This window comes from Anas platyrhynchos, chromosome 3 (assembly GCF_047663525.1).
Source record: "Anas platyrhynchos isolate ZD024472 breed Pekin duck chromosome 3, IASCAAS_PekinDuck_T2T, whole genome shotgun sequence".
Classification (NCBI taxonomy): domain Eukaryota; kingdom Metazoa; phylum Chordata; class Aves; order Anseriformes; family Anatidae; genus Anas; species Anas platyrhynchos.
In genome coordinates, this window is record NC_092589.1 from 48,056,523 (window position 1) to 48,076,959 (window position 20,437).

General features: G+C 35.3%; 1 protein-coding gene across 7 annotated transcripts in view; it reads left to right on the forward strand.

The window, feature by feature from the left end:
* The window catches only part of PDE10A (phosphodiesterase 10A), a 367,399-nt gene that overhangs the window by 275,712 nt on the left and 71,250 nt on the right, over positions 1–20,437 (forward strand). For all 7 annotated transcript variants that reach the window (XM_072035843.1, XM_072035842.1, XM_027454257.3 and 4 more), the window contains one exon: positions 13,828–13,856. Coding sequence is in view for 4 of the 7 variants with exons in the window: in XM_027454257.3 (XP_027310058.1) it covers positions 13,828–13,856 (29 nt within the window). In the remaining 3 variants the exon portion in view is untranslated. The remainder of the gene's footprint in view (positions 1–13,827; positions 13,857–20,437) is intronic.

Here is a 20,437-nt window from a genome sequence, read left to right on the forward strand (position 1 = left end):
CTAGACATATCTACAACCACTACATTTCTCTAAAGAGATTTGCCTATGTCTGCTGCCTGAAGGTAGCCATAACTGCATCTTTTTATCTTTTTTTTTTTCTTATTTATAATTAAATATGCAACGATCATATATAAAGGTGATATGAGCTCAATAATAATAATCATCACCACCTTAAAAAAGATAGCTTCTAATGCCTTCTTAGCTGCTTTCAGAACTTCAAGCACCTTCAGTAGGCACCAGCTAATCTTGACTAGCCCAAACTTTAAGAAACTGAAATGCCAGTAAGTCCTCTCTGTTCAAGTAGTATATGTAGCCACCTCTTGGTTCTCAGGAAATGATGAGAACCAAGACATTGGTTGTACTTGATGATCTTGAAGGTCTTTTCCAACCTAAATAATTCCACAGTTCTGTGATCTAAGCCTGCACTGCTTGCCCTCAGCTTCCATCCCCAGGTGAGTATATCCATCCTTTCCCTTGCATTAGTCGTCATGCTTATGTAATTGTAGATAATTTCTACAGTTCGCTGAGTTACTGAAACTGAAAATAGTCCATACAAAAAAAAAAAAAAAAAAAAAAAGGTATTCAGGCTGTGACTGTGTGGCCTGAACCATTTCCCTGCCCTCTGTGGTCAGCCCTGTGCTGGTGCTGGGCAAAGGCAGGAGGCTGGAACGCATGTGCAGTCAGGAGGCAGTGGGGAGAGCACAGCAGTGACAGCTCAGGCTTAAATGGGTTCCTGGTGGCATGGAACTGCACTCTGGAATTGTTCTCTAGATCATTTTGGCTTTTCAGGAAGAAATGGTAAATACTCTCATTAAGAGATTGTTGCATCAGTGCATCAGTTGTGGTTATTCCATAATAGGCACACAGTGGTAAGGTTTGGATAACATACATGTAAAAAAAAAAAAAGGCCATGCAATTCTGCAATTCTTTAAAATGTGAAAAACACACCTTTTGAGTATAGAGCCCTCTTTAAGTCATTTGCCTTGTATATATCAAAGTAAGGACTTTCCAAAAATGATGTGTTATGCTGAATGGATGAAATACACTCAGAATGGGCAGCGTGCTTAAAAGAGAGAAACATTACTAAAATACAGATTCTACTAATAAAAATTGTGGACAGAGAAATGGTGTTCTTCTGAATAAATCAGCACATATGGGAAAGGACATACAATAGTTTAGAGAGAAAGCTAGATTTTCAGTGTGATAGTTATCTCTTTTTATAGTGAGCCCATTTTGTCACTTTTTGAAGGTGACAGGAATTTGCATCTTCTCAAGTAAATTAGAATGCTAAAAGATACCACTTTACTGAGTTGAGACGTTGCTGTGGCTGGAAGAAAGACAAAGAAAGACAAACAATTAAAAATCATGCAATTCTTAAGCGAGTCCTCTGTAGGCTCATAATTCAAGATGATGAAGAGAACAGCAAATAAAACATCTCTCAGGTATCAAATAAGCCAGTCTGGCACAACATTTAAAACCATTGACACATGCACACTAGACGCATTTGGCTGACCTTTTGTTTGTTTTCTCAGAACATTGCCTATGAGATTAAGCGTGAGATTTCTGTGGGGATTATTTGTAGTGTAATTTCATTGTTATTGTATATCATATTATTAATTTTCCATACATATTTAAAGAAAAGTAAATGTAGCAAAACCAACAGGCTTTTGCCTCTCAGCTGCCTTATAGGCTATCTAACTTGGAATTCTTTGTATAGAGTTCAGGCTTCAGAGTGCATGGAGTAACTTGGAAGTGACCCTGGAAAATAAATTGCAGTTTTATATCCCTTTTCATATATTTCATGTGCACTTTTCTTTTGTTTGGCATTAATTGATTTTTGAATATATACTAACTCATGAATGTGGGTTTATAACCAGTATTTGTACTTTTATGCTATTTTGAATCCTGCAGCTTTATCTGCAATATTACTGTCTTTTCAGTATAGTTGGTGTTGTCAAATGAACTTATAAATACTTTGTTCTACTAGAATTTTAATAATGCCATCTGTTCACTTTATAAAAAGTGGCAAAGAACATTAAAGTAACTGACTTTTTTCCTGTCAGCTGTATTTTTAAAGCTTAAGATGTAAATTTACAGTTTTTCTTTAACAGGGACAGTGAACAATGTTGCAAGCAAAAGGATAAGTTTTATACATTTTACTTTCTGTACTATGTGTACTATTTTCTTCTGATGCGAATATTTTTTTGATATACAGTATTACTTTTTTTTAGTATTTTTTTTTCCTACTGTAGCAGAGAGTAAATTTACCCTAGAGAGCTCAGTAAAGTAGATTACAGCTAGTAGTGTCTGACATCTTTGTCCAAGCTTCTTACTCACCCCAGCATCTCTTTCCTTCTCTCTTATATTCTCCTACTTTTACAATGCTGTCTTGAAGCTCTCTCCTTTGGCTCTTCTTTTCATTTTCAATCTTGATTTGTTTACTTATTTTACCATTTGTCTTTTGAACCACTAGCTTCTTGTGTAGTTCTTACTCTGTTCTCTTTGGTATAGTTTTGTAAGCTGATATCTCTATTGTATAATTAGGTGTCAAAACAATGGCCAGGTCCCTAGTAGTTCATGAATAAAGCAGTGCTTCTAACCATTTATTGCCTATGGAAATGAGACAGCCTGTATGTAAGCCTAAATGGGTGTGAGACTCAAACAGATTATCTAATATAGTTCTGGTGTTCCTTAACCAGGCAGGTGCAGAATACAAAGAAAGTGTTTTTGGAGCAGTTGCATCACTGGGTTGTTTTTCCAAATTCCTATTCCAGGTAGTTGTGTAGTACTTGCTTATGTAAGAATCTCATGTTGGTGTTGACAGAACTATACAGTAGGCCTGATGAAGAAGGTTGGGAAAAATAATGTTGTAAGTGACAAAATATGAGATTCCTCAATCATGACTGTTTCAAAACTATTTTGACTGCATGGGGAGAAGGGACTTAGATTATGAATTACCCTTTTCATACATGTGGGAACAGACTTCTCACTTGGTTGCCTGCTCTCTGTGTGTGATCATTAGTAGTTCTCTTAGATTGACAATTTGGGAGATAGATACAGCTCCTTATCCCAGCAGGTGGGAACTTCAGCCATGCTGAAGAGGTGCAGTTGGCTCTGGTTCCCTTTATTCCACTGACAGAAGTGGTACTTCCACTCTCTAACACTGCTGTGTTAGATATAGTTTACTAGCTTCCCAGCTGATTTCTTTATATATTTCCTGATTTCTTATTAGTATTTCAATTAATTTACCATCTGCATTGCATTTTGTTAGTTAAATAAAAGAGCACATGAAGGCAATTTTGTGTTGCGTGAACACACACAGTTCTTCATTCATGCTAATATGGTGCATTTGTATTTGCAGTTTTCTTTTGAACGTGTCTATGTTTTCCCCCCCTTTTCCTTGATTTCTGTCTGTCAGGTGGGTTGCAAGCAGTGAATTCCTTCCACAACTGCCATTGGATTGGTTCCCTGTATGAGTGGGTATCTGAGGTATGCTTGCCTTGCAACCTCTACAAATTGTGTGGTTTCTGTCACCAAATCTTTCTCATGTTTCCAACTGTGGAGATACCTCCTATGCCTATAGTTCAATGGTCAGCTCCTTACAAAGGAGCACCCACCTGTTCCTGCTAGCACAGCCATTCCTCTCTTTGGAGCCTGTGCCAAAATTTCTGTACTTAAACTTGATCAGCAGTAGTTTTGATGACCTAACAGAGTGTGAGGACATCCTGAATATACCCGTCAGCAATGAGAACATCATTAGTCTACTCAGGACTGGTTTCTGCCCATCAGTTTTTATAGAATCTCTGACAGAACCACTGTGGATAAAAGGACTGAATAATTTGAGTGCTGCTGTGGCAAGGTATTTAATGTACATAACTCCTGATGAGTGTGGACTTAGGTTAGGTGCCACAACTTTGCAATATGTTCTGGTGCTCAAGTATCTCATGTTGGCTGTGATGGGGCGTCCTTGAAGTGTATGCAAGACTGAATGGCAGTGTAGTATAAGCATCATTTTACATGTAAAGTTCTAGTTTTCAGCCAGACACAACTGGTGTGTGTTGCATTTTTATGTTGCATTTTAGTAAGCTCACTGTCCAATACTATAACCTTCATCAGTGACTTCAGGCGTTAAACCAGAGATTCATTACATATAGAACGATCTGAAGGCTTTACATTATCATGCTATAGGGTCACAAGTGGCTGAGTCCGCACAGTTTACTGGGTTGTCATTGTCACTTGAGCTGTGGTAAATCATTATGTCTGTTCTTGCAGCATTTAACTTCTTTTTATTTCAAGGAATTGTGTGCCTGACTTTAGAGATTTTTTGGAAAACTTAGTGCATGTATTGCTGCCTGAAAACTTCTCTAAATATGGCCTAATATATTTAACACTATATCTGCTACTACAGAGAGCTAAAATTTAGCATTTTTTAAAATGCCAGCATGAGAATACTGAACGCAACAAGTGTCTTGAATTTATTTATTTATTTTTGTGCAGCAGCCAAGAAGATAAATTTCATTCTTTTTCTTTTGATTTTTTTCCTTGCATAATTCCCGTGCCTTATCATTATCTGTCATTATAAATCTTTTCATAGTAAAACCATGTAGTTTAGAAATTCAGATGCTACTGTCATTACCTTTCACAGAGAGCTATGTATAATTTTGTAGTTACATATTCTGTTCCTTTACACTCACGGAAGTTATAATTATTTTTTGTTCTAACAGTCTCCTTCTTGCAAGCAAAATGTTTCACTCAGTGGTGGTGGTACTGATAAGTAGTAAATAGTTCAATCTTCTCTTAGTTCCAATCTGTTTATCGTGTTAGTTTAACATGTCATTTTTCAAAGACTCCAAAATCCTGAATTATCTGCACATCATTATTCTGTAACACTCAACACACAGTCACTGAGAGCTTGATTATGATTACAAATAAATCAACTAAAATTCCTAAAAGCAAAGAGGCTTAATTTGTAAATTTTATGCTGTCACTTCTTTTCTTTAGTATTATCAAGATTAATTTGAACATTTTCTCAGTTTCTCAGCTTTCAGTCTCCAGGGTAAAATAAATAAAATACATCTCTAATACAAATGTAAGTATGTTGTAGTTACAGTAGGGTGTCTTCTGAGGGATTGAAATGATTCCCTGACGTAAATATGTTTCACACCAGATCACTACACCCTCCCATGTGGTAACCTATCATCTCAAGCGCTAATGATCCCTTTACCCTTGTTGACGTTAGCAAACTTTTCCTCTGGGGCATTTTCTTTTGTTTCTTCTGTCAGCTGTTTGAAAGAGAGGAAGACTGCTCGGTCTTGATTTTTCTGCAGATGTTGAGGATTTTACTGCAAAGTTCAGTGACGCTATGTTTGTTTTCAGTGTGTTCAGAGAGACAGAAACAAGAAAAGGAGGCAGGCAGGAGTTTCTTGTTCAACTTCAGTTTCTGTACAGGACAACTCTGGAATCTGAAAATATGAAACAACTTCATGAGAGTGATGTTTTACACATTTATTACCTGGACATAATTTTCCCTAAAACAAACAAAAACAGCAACATCAACACAAATACCCCTCTACATTTCTAAACAGAAAGAGGTGGAACCATGGAAAGCAAAAAGGAAGGGATTAGAACAAAATAGAAAGAATTAAGGGTAAAAATATATAGCCGCAGTAAAAAACACTGGTGTCTGGCTCACTTCCCCCCAGGCTTACATGCAGTGCTGATAACAAGTGTAATATTATTACACTCCTGCTGTCACTGGACCTTGTGCTGTATTTCCTTCTCTATAAGCTTCAGACCTGCTCAAATTTCCTGGCCCATTTGAGTTCTAAAGCACTGTGGCATCACTGCATGCCAGGGATGGGAACTTCATGGCAGTAAGCTGTGCGCCCTGCCATGTGCAGCTGTGAATGAAGGAGGATGCACTGTATTCAGGTGTTGGGAAAGTAGAAGGAACTGTCTTTCTTTGAAATCCTGCAGACATCTTATCAGTCATGAGGAGGCATTTATGGACTACATGTGAACCAGCCAAACCTGAGAATTGCAGGAGGTTCCAAAGAGTATATATGATATTACATGTTTTTAGAATTTCAAAGTGTCTTGCAATGGGCAAGATGCAGTGTGGCTTTCTCAGGTTGTTGGAGCTTTCTGGGAAGTGCTTCAAATAGCATTCTCTTGTAATGATCCCCATCAGCCCTGGATTACTATACATAACAGGAATGCTGAGACATTTAATACATAAAAGCATTGCTGGTTTCCAATGCATGCTGTAGCAGTTGTATTGATTTCAATGGAATTGCCTAAGGTATATGTCTGAGTAGCATTAGAGCCAACAGCAATGTAATTTTTTTCATTTCATTGAAAACACCAGCTGAATGAAAAAAAAAAAAAAAAGCTTCAACCTTTGTGCAGTATGTTTTAAAACAGTAAAAAGTGAAAGAACAGCTCTGCTCAGTATTGGGAGAACGGCTTAGTCGTGTTAATGTTGTTCCTGAGATGCAGCAATAGCAGCAAACTTCGAGGATACTTCATACACAGAAACGAGCAGCATCCTCTGGGGCCAAAAAATAAGAAAAATTCAAGTTTGATGTAACAAGAGTAATACAGAAATTGTATTACTGTTGGTTGAGAGACTTCCTATACCCTACATGTTTGCAAGACTTGTAATCAATTTTAAAGGCTGCATACAACAGCTAGTGTAGCAAATACAAAGCAGTATTAGGCAAGAAAAGTGGTATATATAGCCAAGAAAATATACTTGTAAACTGATAAGCATGGGGAAAACAAAACAAAACAAAACAAAAACAAACAAACAAACTCTAATTGCTATGCATGCTCTTCAGCCTATTGTCTAGTGGCTGTATTCCAGTAATAAACAATGATTACAGCTCATTAACTGATAAGGTAGATGAGCTAAACGATTTAACAATGTCTTCGACAGTCATGTTGAATAGGATCTGAAGTCATGTTGAAGTCATGTTGAATAGGATCTAAGGCTAATGACCTTAAAACACAATTGTGGATTCTTGGTGAAGAACTTCACTGCTAGTTTCTTATCGAGTTTCTTTCTAGTGGTCGGAGACCAGGTTCCAACATGATTTTTGCTGAGGTGTATTCGACCTGAGAGACTTTTAAAGAATTTTATAAAACTACTTCAGCTAATGTGGGAAAGAAATCATTCCAGAAATTTAGAAGTAGATCCATTATCCAGTCATTTAAGCAAGGGAGAGAGGAAGCATGTTAACAGTAAAGCGATTTTTCTTCTCATCATTTTGCAGAAATACACTGCTTAGATTAGCTTAAATTCTCACATCAAGTATATAGTGGAGATTTTCTTGTCTGTGGATTTAGAAAGTGCAGAGCTACTATCAGTAAGCAATTTCAGAAATGAACAAAATTTGAATCTTCCATATGCCTTTCTGTTCTCACAACAGATACTTTCCGAAGACAGTCCTTTAGAAATGTACTGGCCAGATCAGGCTGTCCAGCCAAATTGTTACAAATGTTTCATCAGTTCCATGAGGGCTAAGGTCATACAAAACATTGAGCTTCCAAACATTTTTTGTCTCTAATGAAGTCAAACGTGCTGTCTCCTAGCTCCTATTTTGTGTAATGACCTATTTCTTTATATGCAAAAGAGTGTAGGACACCTGACAAACAATGTGTTTTTCTCCCTACCATCTGCAAAGAAGTTCTCGTTCAGGATTTTTTACGCTCTCATCCATGTTAGCTTGTTTTTAGAGAGAGAATGAACTGACCATCCCTTTGACCTGTTTTTCAGGAACTTCCATTCATCTTATTGTTGATGTCAAGAAGCTTGAATTCATGTTTTATCCTGCTTCAAGGAAAGAAACCTTGTGTGGCGCCACAGATCAATATTAATGATTATTCCCTTTCAATGTCTAAGTCCATGTCTAAACAAATTGTCTAATTCAGTTTGTCTATTAAATATTCACAAGTGCTTCTGAATTGTGACATAAATCCAGATAGCTGAATGTCAGGAGAGCTGTTCAGATGCTGTAGGTGAGATTGTGCATTAAGAAGCAAGAACATCTTTCAATGATGGTTTTAACACGTCAGTTATGGGTATATAATAGCTGTCACTTCAGGAAACATCCTCAGTTTAGGTGTCTTCAAAAGATCTTGCAAATCCAGTGGAGGCATAAGATACCAAATGCAAAACATCTAAAATAAGAATGCAAATTGGAATTAAAATTTACTGACCAAAATATCTGATGCTCTTCTTCTAAAGAAAGAATTAAATTAAACCTAGTAAACTTCTTTTCATGGTTGTCAGAATAGTCTTTAGTTGGTCTACATTTACTGATGTAGAATTTTTGTTGACATATGGGTGCATGTCACTTCTAATGGAAAAAAAGCAGCAAAGATACTTACACTGGTCTAATTGCATTCAAAACAACTTGTGTCTTATTAGCTGAAGGAAAAGAAGCCTAAAACAATTTTTTAAGAGAAAAATTATTAGGTCAATCTGACATCTGCTGTGTGGGAAAACATTCCTTGGGAAAATGTGACTGTACAGCTATCTGGGATCTCATAAACAGAATTAATCCTGAGAAGTTGTTTGTAGTCATCAACGATGGTGGATCCGCAGTAACATTTAACTACATAGAACAAAGAGCTGCATAAGACCAAAGAAAAAGTACAGTATTGTTTTTCTGAAATATTTTTTTTTCTTGATAAATGCATGAGAATATAATATCTGAGATGTTGAATGAAGTCATCACTGAGACTACTCTGTCTTAGCATCTTGCAGTTCTCGGATGATCATTCACCTTTGTTTAAAATTAAAAAATGTGCATAGAAATAAGTACATGAAATGAGATTTTGTATGTGCCAAATCTAACTTGATTTTCCCTTGTATGAAATACTACACAATTTTAATTTTCTCCCTTTTCCCCATGATAGAAAAGATAATCAGAATCCACACCAAACCCAGACTATGTATATTGTGCCAAATACCAAGCTTTCTGCGTATTACGATTTTGCTTTTCTTGGTTTAGTATGGAAGCTTTCTTGTATGGATGCTGCCTTTAATTACTATACTAATTATCATGCATATATTTAGCATGGTGTCCAGATGTGGATTATAATTATATACATAGCAAAGCTGAGGTATTAGTCTGTTAAATTGCAATTTGGTTCTTAAAACCCAAATCTTATCATGAAACTCTTCTCAGTCTTCCATACGCTCCTCCTGATGTCACTAGTGTCTGAAGAGGCCTTTTAAGATAGTCATATTCGCAAAATTGTCAAGATAAAATAGAGCATAACTTTATTTTTATGGTGTAAGACAGTTATTTGATTTTGAAAGTTTAGAAAGTAAACCATTTCCTGCAGTGTTAGTGGACTGGACCAGCTCACTGTGGGGCAAGATGGATATCATTGCTGGCACAAGGGTTTTGGTCTGCATGCTTGGTGGGAAACCCTTGACATTTAGTTCTGTTCCCTACATTTCCTGTTTCTCCAGTTATGGTATCAGTGAGCGTTTATGCTCAAATTAGCAAGACATGAATGTAACAGAGTTTCTAACGCCAGCTAAACCATGGTCTTCTGCTCGGTTACTGACATGTGCCTGGTGTTTCCAGATCACAAAATTGCCTCTGGCTAGGGTTGTGTGCTCTTCCCAGCTACTCCCATCACCCCACAGCAACATTGCAGTTTGTAGAAATCAAATGTCATGTTAACATTTTTTGATACCTGAAAAATTGTTAACACAGAGTACCAAAAATCTGTATGATTTTGTTCTGGCACTCTGAATGCACTAATATTGTTCTTGATAGTTTCAAATATAAAGTGAACAACTCTTGAAAAAAGATAACTGTATGTACATACTTATATATATCACATATAGTATATATCATAAATATACATATGGGCTAAAGTTACGCCAGGGGAGTTTTAGGTTAGATGTTAGGAAGAATTTCTTTACTGAAAGGGTTGTTAGGCACTGGAACGGGCTGCCCAGGGAGGTGGTGGAGTCACCATCCCTGGAAGTCTTCAAAAGACGTTTAGATGTAGAGCTTAGAGATATGGTTTAGTGGGGACTGTTAGTGTTAGGTTAGAGGTTGGACTCGATGATCTTGAGGTCTCTTCCAACCTAGAAATTCTGTGATTCTGTGAATACATAAAATATATTAAGTAATACATATTTTGGCTAGGGGAGCTCACTAATAAAGTAATTTGTGGGAAATCTGCAGTTTCAAAGAGTTTCCCCGTATTTAGGAGGTATAAAATAGCCATAAAGGCTTTGCCACAGCCTATAGTGTGGCAAACACAGTACAGACAAAAATACAACAAATGGGTATCGGCATGGAGGTGTGTGAGCATCCAGTCACTCCATGGATGTGTCACTTTGCTCCAGAAAAATGGTCCAGAACACCTGAGATTCATGGGGTCACATTTCTTCCTTTACTATACAAAGAAAAAAAAAAAAAAAAAAAAGAGGCCTTTTATTAGGCCTTTGGATGCTTTGAATGCATTAGATGATTTTCTAGCTTATTGCATTAGAAATTTAACTTGAATCTAAATGTATTAATGTAGTATTTGATGCTTTTTTTTTTTTTTTTCTCTCCCTTTCTCCTTCTATTTTTTACTTTCCTCCTTCCCATAAGTCCATAAGTCTTCATTTTTTTCACCTCCATTCGTAATCCCTGAATAGCAAACTTCACCTGTGGAGATCTAATACCAAACTTACCGAACATTTTTTATGTTTCTTCTGAAAGAGAAAGAATGGCATATTGGCTTTATCTTTTTGATTCTGAAAAAAAGTATTGTCTCTGCTAATCCTTCCATGAAGTTTGTCCTTACTGAGTACCTTTAGGTGTTATATTTTCCTTTCTGATCTGTTAGTGTAGTTCTTTTAATTTCCTCACGGAAAGAAATTGAAAGTTTTTTGACATAATGACCATCTGTCCATTTTCATGTTTTGTACCCTGCAAAATGGGTACCCACAAGGCTGCTTCACGTGTTCTCTTTATATAACTTCTTAATATAATGATTTTTGTATTTATAGTAAAGTAATTAACTGTGAATTACAGGGCAGGAGCCACACCTGGGTGTCTCAAGTTATACAAATCAAAGCACAGTATTATAGAATTATGTATATGTGGAAGTCATGTTGGGTAGATGACATTTGCAAAATTTTCTAAGCCTATGAAATTACAATGTCAAGGATTTCCAAAAATGTGAAATTATTAGTTGCTTTTTGATTGCTATATTTTGATTAGTAGCTCAAATTTGGTCTCAAATTGGTGTAAAAGCCATGAAATTGTGATGGTAGTCATTTTGGCAGATATATTACAATAAATTATTATTTTTTTCTACCGGAGGGAGGTCACTAGTGGATTACCAGCATACTGTACCCATGCTTTTGAGCATGTACATATATGATTTGGGTAAGAGGAAGGAGGTTTAAATGAAATTTGAAAAATTATAAATATATATTTTTTAGCATGTAGTTATTCATGGTACTAAAAGCATGGAGTAACTGAGAGATAAAACAACTGTCAGGTTTAATGTTGACAAATGCTGACTGCTGAACTTGAGTGAAAATGTTTGCAATTTTATATATACATTAATGGGCTTAGTTATTAGCACTCTGGAGAGAGATATTGGTATTATAAATATTTAAAAATGTTTGGAATTATTTCTTTCAACTAGAAAACAGGCCCCTAAATCATCTCTGTGCCATTCTGTTTGTCTCTGCTGTGTGTTCCTCAGCTGCGGTATCATCTATAGTTGTGGATTTCTTGTCTTGGAAGGAAGTAGTGGTACTGGAGGAGGTGCAGGAGCATTGAGAGCAGCAGTGACGAGTGGCAGCAAAGCAAGGCAGAACTCCTAAGCCAGGAAAAGTTTTGGTAGGGTGTAAAGCAAAGAAGGACTTGTTGGACAGATTTGTAGAATTGTAGGCTCTGAAGATAAGGTGAATAGAAGGCATCAGATGAAATTCAAAATCTGCAGATTCAAAATAAAATAGAGATAATTTTTCTTATCAGTTGTATTTCAATCGTGGAACTCAGAGAAAATAGTAAAGGGCTGTGGCACTGGTTTTGAAAAAAACAAAAACAAATAAACCCAACCCACCAAACAACCAGCAACAACAACAAACAAAGCAGAAAATAGAAGGAAAAAAAATCCTAGACTTTTAAACAGAAAAACAAAACAAGAAATACTTGATCTATGGGTTACTAAAAACTCAGTATGCAGCAAAAGTGTCATAATTATCATCACATGGTTTTCTTTTTGTTAACATCTTCTGTTGCTTGCTGTCAGAATTAAGGTAGTTGGGAAGATAGATTTTGGAGTTTAAATTTAATCCTTGTAATTCATATGTGGATTTGTCCAGTCAAGGAAGTTAATAACACTACCGAACATTGCAGAGTGTGCACTATACATTACACTGCAAACAGTACAACTACTTTGAAGTACTACTTTGTGTTCTGCATGTGTAAATTCATGGTATATCATTTAATAGGGGATAAGAGAAGACTAATTTTCACTCACAATTGTGAGAAGAAAAAAAAAAAAAGATTTTACCTTGCATTACTCGTATAATTTTGAGGAGAATGCGATTTGATTATTGAGTATGCACTTATTGGAAACTGGGTCTTGAATTTGTTTTCTGGAAATTGTTTTTTACATGCCAATATCTGAAAAGCCTTTGCTAGCAATACCATTTAAAAAGCCTTGTAACTGTGTCTTTCTCAAGTATTCTATCACCTGGGGATCATTTTGGAGAGTATGGTCTATCTGATACTAACTAGCCTAGGTGATATTATGTTTGTATCTAACAAACAAGATATGGTATCTTCTATAGAGAAGTGTCCAGATATGTATAAATAAGGACCACAAAAATAAACATGTTTTTTCTCTGCAAGATTAAATTAATTTGATGACTTAAAATTATTTTCAAAAACATAGTAATTTCATTTCTAGTATAAAAATAAAGGGATACAAATCTCACTCTTTTTGTTTTCCAAAAGAGGTAAACAACTGGAGGATAAGGGTCTGTTTAAGCTACTTTTGGTGTGGTTGGACTGGAAGTTGGAAACTCTTCCTGTGTTAGATGAATTCTTGTTGTGTATGCTTTCAGTTTATTTTCAGAAATACTATGCAGTGTTTTAGCTCATGCTCAGTTATTGTACCTGTGTTAATCAATGCATGATTAAATTACAAAAAATTCAGGATGGTTGGCATTTGAAGAAAAAAACATAGTAGCATTTTTATATATATATATGCCTGTAATCTGTGTTTTTAACTTATTGTACGTTATTGTAATATATTGAAGTCAGTTATATTATTATGGTCTTATGGTCACAAGGATATATTTTTTCCACATTTAAAGAAGTTGACAAGAATATCTTCTTTTGTCTTGAGAACAGAAAGTCTCAGTCTACTCACTAATCTTATATGTAGGATGTCGGTGGTATATCTGTTAGCAGAGAGCTTTTACTTCTCATACTGTGGAATGCTACCAATTGTCTTACTGAGTTGGAATATTAAAGTAGGAGAATAATACAGTACTTTATTGTTTAGCTGGCCTGTGAACTGACTTACGAAATATAGTAAACTTTGTATTTGTATTAAGACAGCACAAAATTATTGAATACTTTAACCTAATTATAATTAATTTTTGGATCTTGGAATTTAGTATTGTAAATACACACCAGTCTAAATTACATTTACTTTATGGAACTACGCAAGAAAAATATTGTACAGCAGTGCACAAGTTATTTGAAGCATAGTATCTTGTTGTTCATTCACTCTAGAAACTTCCAGGAGTGCCTAATTGTTTGTTTTGTTTCCTCATAGATGAATCGACTCCGAAGGAAGTCAGCAGGGTAAGTGCTGCTCCCCATCCCCTCTAGAAAGTAGTGTAATCTCTGAGGCCCACTGTTCACTTGAGATGATTTTCATGCAGTCGTCTGATCAAGGTTTTACTCTATTCCCTGTACAAACTGGATCTCTGGAGAAAAAGTTGGTGTACTGACTGACTACAGAACAGTTAAGAAGGAAAATAAATATTGAGAACACTTGATTGCCTGGAAATAAATTAAAGGGTATTTTGCATTAACAAATTTATATTTCTTAGTGCTATTTTTGTGTTCCAATTTTAAAAAGGTGCTTCACAGAAACCAGGAAAATTACAGGACTTTGAGTTTAGGCATAACTGCAGACTATTTAATCAGTGTTGCTGCCTCAAGAGATAGTATGCATAACAAGAGGAAACAAAAGAAGGAGTATGTCCTATCTAATTATTCCCTTTGAGATATGTTATGGTACAGATCATCTCAATTCTTTAATTTGAAATGTTTTGCAGTGTACTCTATGAAGAGTAATGTAAAAATCTTAAAATGCATATTCAGTAGTGAATTCCTGACTCTAGCCTTACCTGTGATTGACACAGTGTCCTGCAGAATCTCAGTCCATGGATGAGAACTAATTAGGGGAACCTGTGAGAAACCAGTGCTTTTGTTAGGGGATGAGAAAAGATCAGTACAGGACAATCTACTGCCCTCAGATCTGTCCAGTCATCCTGAAGTGCCCAGGTATTTTTTCATGTAAGATTAGAGGGCCACCTGCAGCATTGTGATGTGGAGTCATAGTCTTGTTTTATTCTTCCTCTTGAACTTCCTGCATAAACTGTCTCGGGTTCCTAGGAGAAATACAAGAATATCAGAGAAGTATTAGAAATAAAGCTGGTTGAATGCCTGCAAAAGCAGACTGGGTGTCTTGTTCTCAGTAAAGTTGTTTAGAAAACCCTGGGATATGGGAGGAATAGAAACAGACTGGTAGTGGGAACCTCACTTTGGTAACTTTGAGTGCTGAAGAGGGAACTGAAGTTCACTGCTTACAAGACTGCAAAAAAAAAAGAGGTTGAATGATGCCTAAAATGAGTTTATGCAAGCAGAAAGTTTCCATATAATTGATATGCTATGGATATATGGATTTTCCATGGTGTAGTGAATGTAGGCAAAAGTGAATGCTTTACTTGTTTATGAATTTATAACACCATTTTGGTAACCCCTACTAGTTTCTTAGTATTCAGCATTTATGGCAGTTGAGTGAAGGCCTATTGGCAATTAGTAACACACCAGACTTTATATGGACACATTTTGTTAGTTCATAGCATTTTTGAATAATACAATATAAACCATTGTAATACTTCCTCTCTCTTTTTTTTTTTTTTTTTTTCTTCAGCAGTAGCTCAAACAGATGCCAGTTTAATTGTAATCTGAACATAAATTAGAATTTAAATTAGGAAAGTGCTGTACATGAGTAATTTTTTTTCAGAGAAAAAGACATGTTAATGCTGACTGAAGAATTATGAGTTTTAAACTCATTAACTGTTAATTTTTGATTCCTGAAAATGTCAAGAACAAAATTTTATCTGTATCTCAGGGAAGCAAAAGTCAAGCCTAGCGAAAAGAATTTTATTCCAGAATTAAATTACCAAATTGTTTAAAAATGTTGTATTAGTAAAGAACCAGGATAGAAATATGCTAAAAACATGTGTTTTGCGTAGCTGAATCTTTCTGCACACCATCTTTCAACACTGGGCAAGAGTAAAAACATTAAAATGTTCGTAGTCATATGCTGACATCAGTTTTTTTGGTTGCTTTTATTGTTGTGCTTACTCAGGATGATAGAACTAAATTGGAAGGAAGATATTTTTAATTAAATGTATCTAACCCCTTACTCTTTCAGAAAAGCCTCACCTTCTTTATTTATGAACATATGAGAATATAGGATTATTCTAGAGGCTCTAAATACTGAACTTGCCATTTATTTGCTTTTGTTTCTTTTAACTAGCAAACTACAATGGGATGAATGGTGTCTAGCACTTTTGAGAAAACAAAACAAAAACTTACTTCTTGAAATATTTAAAAGAAATTTCAGTATTTTCAAGGGTATTTAGTGTAGTTTCACAGTTGTAAATTTGAGTGAATTTTGAAAAATCTTGTAGGAATTAGATTTTTAGTTTTGCCATTTTTAGAAGCTCAAAATAGAGTAGCAGTTTCAGATATCATTATTGCATTGCATTGAAGAAAACCTCCAGAAATTATTCATTTTTCATTTTGAAACTTTGAAACTTATAGAAAAAAAAAAAAAAAAGCTTTTCAAAATAGCTTTTTTTTTTTTTTTCAATAAATAAATAAAGCTTTTCAATATTTTCAAAATATTATTTTTAAAACAAGTCCACCAATAGCAATGTCATTTTGCTGATCAGGACTTGTATGTAAAGATAACTTAAATTGCCTTGACATACATGTAACTACTGACCAGTGGGGTGAAGGAGAAAAAAAAAAAAAAAGATTTCCTGATTCCTTTAGACTACGTTTGGAATGAAGAATACTCTGGTTACAAAATAGCTCATGAGCATCTGTGACCAAACTGTCAACCTGTGAACTTTTTTCTCTGTTTTAGATTCCAGTATTTATGAAATATATGTAACTAAGGACAGAATCTCCTTTCCATGTGATACAGTATGATATGTGATACATATACATGTGATACATATACATGTGAACCTCCTTGGAAATGCTGAGCATTTTCTGCTTACTTATTGTGCAGATGTTTGCTGGCTGATCCTGTCCTAGCTACAGAAGTGGTTTTCTGGGCAGAAAGGAAACCAAATATTGAGCTATTTTAATGAAGAAAACTCCAGCTGAATGTTGTACTCTGCTTTCCCTGTTTTATCTGCTAAAGAAAAGAAAACAGAGGAATATAAGTTTGGGCACTAAGTACATATCTATTTATGTATATCTAGACTAAAGATGTGTTTCTTTGATGGTATTAGTGAAAACAGTGCATGCTGGAGACATGTTATTCTTTTGAGTTGGCAAAAATAACCCCCTTCCTCCATGAACTATAGCCAGGATTTTGTTCTACGTGCTGTTAAGTTTCCCATGATCACTATGTGCTCTTTTGTACCTCAGATTCTCAAGTTTAAAGAAAAATACTTCATGTTCCTGATATGATCACAGTGAAATTAGCTGTTGTTCATTTCACTTAATGACTTTCCATTCCATGTTTACTTGAACAATACTTCTAGTGAAGCTGCATTTTGGCAAGTACCTATGCTTTGTAAACTCTGGTGATGCCAACAGCAATTCACTTTGTAGGTTTGCCATATAAACACCAGAAAATTATTACCTAGCAAGTGACTAGCTCATTTACAGTACTTTATTCTTGGAAGCAGGAATAATACTTTAATCCTCTCCTTTCCCGTTTTTGGACTTGGAGCTTTTGGCAGCTGCCTTGGCACTAGCTAGCACCCAGCACAGCATGTCACTGACAGTTACAGAATTAGCGAATATGTTTTCAGTAAACAGTTGCAATAATTGCATGCATCTCCACTGTGCAACTGATAACAAAAGTTTAGGCTTTTTATGATACGTTGGCAAAGCAAGCTTGTTCTTTGTAGAATTTCCTTATTAAAGATGTGGCAAAGCAAGTTCATACTTTGTAGGATTTCCTTATTAAAGATTGTATATTTAAGCCTTTTCGTACTGTCCCAGAACTGAATACTGCAGTAAATTTATCAACAAGTTGGGAGAACTAGAACAAATATTCAGACTTTAGAAATGGTACAAATGGCATTGCACCCATTGTAATGAGAAGAAGATGCATGTATAAGCTGATTTTTATTTATTTATTTATTTATTTTAAATAGGGAAAGTCTTGTGGATATTATGGTAGTGATGAGCAACAGTGGAGGAAAAATGAGGAAGTTTATTTTTAATTTTGTACATGATGTTTCTAGAGTGTTCGCAAGTCAACTATTAGGAGAGAATGTGATTTTATAAAAAGCTTTTTAAGAACAGGAGCTGTATTCAGCCCTGTCAAGTTAAAATTAAGCTGTTAATTGACATGCTATTGCATTATATAATCTAGAGGGGTGATATAATAAAGATATTCATGCAGCTTTATGAGCTTTACAGTTAATCACAGCTTATATGGTTACTTCTATATAATCTTAATGCTCTGTTCTTTTAAGCCAAGCCTTTGCTTTTTGTTATGTATTTTTCCTGATACTAGTGAAGCAATATTTTGTTGTTACAATTTGATAATGGGGAAGGAGTTGATGGAAAGATTTCAATAGGATGCTTGCAAATGGGGGCTATTTGACAAGAAGTTTCTGCTAGTAAGGTGTTCACTATCTCTGGAAGGCTTCATATGCATCAGCTACATAAAAAGGCTGGGAAATATGTGCCTTCAAAATCTGTGAACCCTTTCTGTGCATAGTGAGAGCTCTTTTGCATCTTTTGACATAATAACAGGGCCTTCCTGCCAACTGTCATTTCATATTTTCCCCTCTTTGGCTTTGTCGTGAACGACATTTGATGTGTGAATAAACAATTCATAAATACCTGTGTATGGTACTGCAATGCTGAACTTTATTTACTGAGCAAGTTATAACCCATGTCCTCTCCAGTCAAAACAAGAAGAATAGACGTCAGACAAATGCTTGTAGAAGCAACTTTCTCTGAGGCTGTATACAAGCATTAAAATTAATCACTTCAGCTAACTCTGCTCTTTATAGCTTCTTGCTTTCCAATGTCCAAGTTTAAACAAAACTGGTTACTCAAGCCAGTCCTAGTTACCTCTCTTGGGTTTTTGGAGCTGAGAGATTTTGCTGAGCATCCTCTCCAAGTACACTGCTCTTTTGAAAGCCAGCTCAGTACCGTAAGCTTGCTTACCACATTCTCTCTACTCTTATTTTTCAGTCTGAGGATTTGACATCCTTGGCTCAGCATTTCTACCTTAAAGAAAGCAAGCAATTTTATTCCCTTTCCGTGGTTTTCCTCTTCTTTTTTTGAATGAGATCCAGACCCATATTTTAGTTCTTCACATGTGCAGCGTAGATTTTGAACCTTTGCTAACCATGCCCCAAGGAGAAATATCAGTTTCTATACAAGATGTGAACTAGCTGTCTGCACCTAAACAATACAAAATCTGGCAGTTTGTGAAAGTGCTGGGCCTACAGAAGGTAGATGTACATGTAAACATAAACATTAAAGATGTACTTGCATACACATAACTTGCATACACACAGCAATGACCTAAATAAAAGTGTGTGTCATTTTCCCAACCTTATTAGTTGGCTTAATTAAATATTTTGGCTTTTTCTACAAATGTTTCTTTCATTATACCCATTGGTTATCAGAAATGCGGTAACAATATTACAACTAAAATGCAATCAATATTTTATTTCTCACATTTAAAGAAGTAAATAACTGTTGTGATACTTACATGACTTTTTTTTTTTTTGTCTGTAAATTAGATGTCTGATACTTGATAATCAGTATAATAAAGTACAGTAATATGTGGAATATTTTAAGTACTCTGAAACAAGACTTCTCTTTAAAAGCCACTGTTATGTTCCTCTCTGTGTATTCCTTCCCTTCCTTCCCTTCCTTGGGAGGGGGAAAGAACATAGTTGAGATTAAAAATATGTTTATTGTGTGGACAAGTAAACTAATGGTCCCAAAGTTATTTAACTGATATTTTGTAAAATATTTTTAAAAATCTATAGTAATTGAGCATTAGTAATCTTCCCTGAAGAAGACTAAGGATCTGTGTTATGAAAGGAACTGGAATATTAGATAGAGTGAGGCTAATAAATCAGGGTGTCAACTGTGCATCTGATTGTGTCTTTTTTTTTAATTTTTATTATTATAAATTTTCCATAATGCTACCTGAAAGGAAGGGAAAGCTGATGCATTTCCACAAAAGGCATCAAACAGTTTATGCATTTTGTTTTTTTGTGACTGTGGTACTTGTTCTCAAGGAGTACAAAAGTGCCGTTGTTAGATTTATTTATTTATTTATTTATTTATTTATTTTTGATTTAAAGCAGGTAGCAATGGCATTGACAACTTACCTATGTAAGACCAGTCTTTTTATGCTTCTGACACAAAATGAACATATCTAGCATAAAATAGTTCAGACTGACATCTCAGTCAAATGTCAAGGAAATGTTCAGAACATTAAGACTGCAAATTGTCAGTGTAAAGAGAGGACTGAAGAAGTTTAGGTACAGGTTTCAGTCACGTTTCAGATCTCACAACTTAAATGTTTGTAATGAAATCCTGTCCCTGCCTAAGGACATAGTCTTGTATGAGGCACTGTGCAGAATCTTCAAGTCTTTAACCTGTTATTGATAGATTAATTAAGGTGGTCTGTTGAAGTATTATCTGGTTATTACCCGTGTAACCAAAGAGAGAATAGGCATTTTTATATTCCCATGCCTACATACAAGCTCCCTGGTCCAGGTACCTCTTTTGCTCTTAGTGATTTAGTACCCTTCAATGGCTATCGACTCTCTGCTTTTCCCAAGAACAACTCCTGGAAGAGGATTATAACATTCTTACCTGAACAGTTTGTTTAGATATCTCATTACATTTATGACCTCAGT